The sequence below is a fragment of the Asparagus officinalis genome, chromosome 4 (genome assembly GCF_001876935.1).
Source record: "Asparagus officinalis chromosome 4, Aspof.V1, whole genome shotgun sequence".
Classification (NCBI taxonomy): domain Eukaryota; kingdom Viridiplantae; phylum Streptophyta; class Magnoliopsida; order Asparagales; family Asparagaceae; genus Asparagus; species Asparagus officinalis.
Window position 1 is genome coordinate 27,350,354 of NC_033797.1, and position 2,165 is coordinate 27,352,518.

The following is a 2,165-nucleotide window of genomic DNA, read 5'->3' on the forward strand; positions in this document are numbered from 1 at the left end:
AATTTGCCAAATACCCCCATTAGGGGGTGTTTGGCAATCTGAAAGTGAATTTAAAATATGTAAGTTACTTTTTTTTATAAATGACTTTTACATCCATGTCAGTATGCAAGTAAAATACAGTGTTTGTTTGAAAAATTATATTATTATCGAAAGTGTAATGTGAAGATGACGTGGCAAAATAAGATTAATTAGAAAGTATAATTAAAATTATTTAATTAAATTAGTTACCTTTTTGTCACTTTCATGTGACTTCACCACTTTTTTAGGGAAAGTCAAAATTGCATTAAATCATATGTGGCAACTTTCTTGCATCTCAATTTCATAACTATTTACATGAAAACAAACACCTTAATTGTTAAATGAAAGTAACTTTTTCACTTTCATCTTTCACTTGCATGCAAACAAACACCCCCTTAGTGAAAGTTAAAATTACATTAATTATTGTATTTCACTTTCGTAACCACTTACATGCAAATAAATACCTAAAATATTAAAAACAAGTCCCTTTCTCTCTTTCATCTTATGCTTGCATGCAAACAAACACTCGCTTAAGTATTTTAAGTGTTAGCTCTAGTTGAGAAGTTTTGTCCAATGAAAATTTTTCATTCATTGACCCAAAAAGAGAAAAACGTTCAAAAGAATTTTAGTTTGACCTTTGTGTACACCAATCATTCTCATTCATTATGATTTAGGAAAAATTACTTCAAGACCCCAAATTCCAACTTTCAATGTGCTCCAGAGGAGGAGGGAGGTGTAGGGGAGGGTAAAATTGAGATTTTGGAGGAGGATGCATTAGAACTTGGGGAGATAGGCCTAGACATAATTTTTTCAAAAAAAAGAGGCTGTGACATATTGAAAGTTAGAATTTGGAGCATTGAAACAAATTTTCCTATGATTTATTTACTCAAGACAATAAACTAATAAATATTAAACCAGAGCATTGATGGAGCAAACGACCAAAATGATGAGAGTGGTCTACTGAGGAGATAATAAAAAATTCATAATCAAGTAAGGAAGTAAGGGGGCCCGTACTAAATTTTCCGAGAGTGAATGACTATACTAGGCCCAAGGCTAGAAATGGACGCGACTTCCCCGGCTCCCTACAGTATTTGATCTTCTTCAGGCAACAAAAAAGTTCCTCTCTCTCCTCTCTTTATTTAGGTATGCTATATATGCATCTATGAATAATTTAGCCTGCAGAAAATATACCCTCCATAAAACAAATACATACCATATATACGAATTTTACGAGGAAACATGATGAGCCGAAAGAAGTTACCATTACTGTTTCTGAGCAAACACATACGCATTACAAGAAAGAAAGATAAAGAAAGGGGTTAGACGAAAATAGAAAAGGCTGTGGCTAGGGTTTTTGGGTCACAATTCATGCTACAGTTGATTGTATAACCTTGGGATTTCTCAAAATGGAGCAGTTAAGGTCCTCTGCAGGCTATTTTTCGTTGAATGCTGAGCATGATCCATTGCCAAACGTAGCTGCCAACAAAAAAAGAGCAAATAAGTATGTGTACAAATATATACACAAGAAAGGATATTTATTTATGTCCTCATCATATAGAAAAAGAACAAGGATATCAATTGTGTATTTTTCTTAAATTAGAAAAGGATAAGAACTTAGAATTTCACCTCCTCGTACTGTTTCTTGAGCTTCTCATTCTCTGCCGCCAAATGTGCCACTTCCAACTCCAACTCATTAGTGTAAGCCTGTCTTGGAACAAATAATAATAATAATAATAAACATCATCTAGTTATATGGAGAAAACTAGAAAAATGTCATTTTAATTTCATCTGCGTTTAAAAAAATATATCTTGGGTCACTAAATCAAGAATTTTATTTAAAAAATTTCTGAGTTTCTTCCACTTTAAAACTCCCAAGTGGTAATGAGCGGAGCGCTAACGAGAGTTTGAGAGTTCTAATTTTATAACTTAATACTTTTTTAAGCAAGCCGAATGCCTATTTCATGCACCGAAGTTTGGATTCACGAAACTTTCTCTCTTATTTAAAACGTGAATCTGAATTACTCTAATATCATCTCAAAATCGTTTAGCTACACGAAAACTAGGAAACTCTGCAGAATTCAACGGCTGTAATTTTACTCGCTAAACGAACTTTGAAAATTCAAGTGTAGACAGTTATGCTATTTTCA

The 2,165-nt window shown here is 33.0% G+C and overlaps 1 protein-coding gene across 1 annotated transcript in view; it reads right to left on the reverse strand.

Annotated features, from left to right (window-relative positions):
* Window positions 1,420–2,165, reverse strand: part of LOC109838394 (protein FD) — a 1,474-nt gene continuing 728 nt past the window's right edge. The window contains exons 2-3 of the mRNA XM_020406844.1: window positions 1,645–1,721; window positions 1,420–1,494 (exon numbers count right to left, since the gene is read on the reverse strand). Coding sequence (XP_020262433.1) covers window positions 1,420–1,494; window positions 1,645–1,721 — 152 coding nt within the window. The remainder of the gene's footprint in view (window positions 1,495–1,644; window positions 1,722–2,165) is intronic.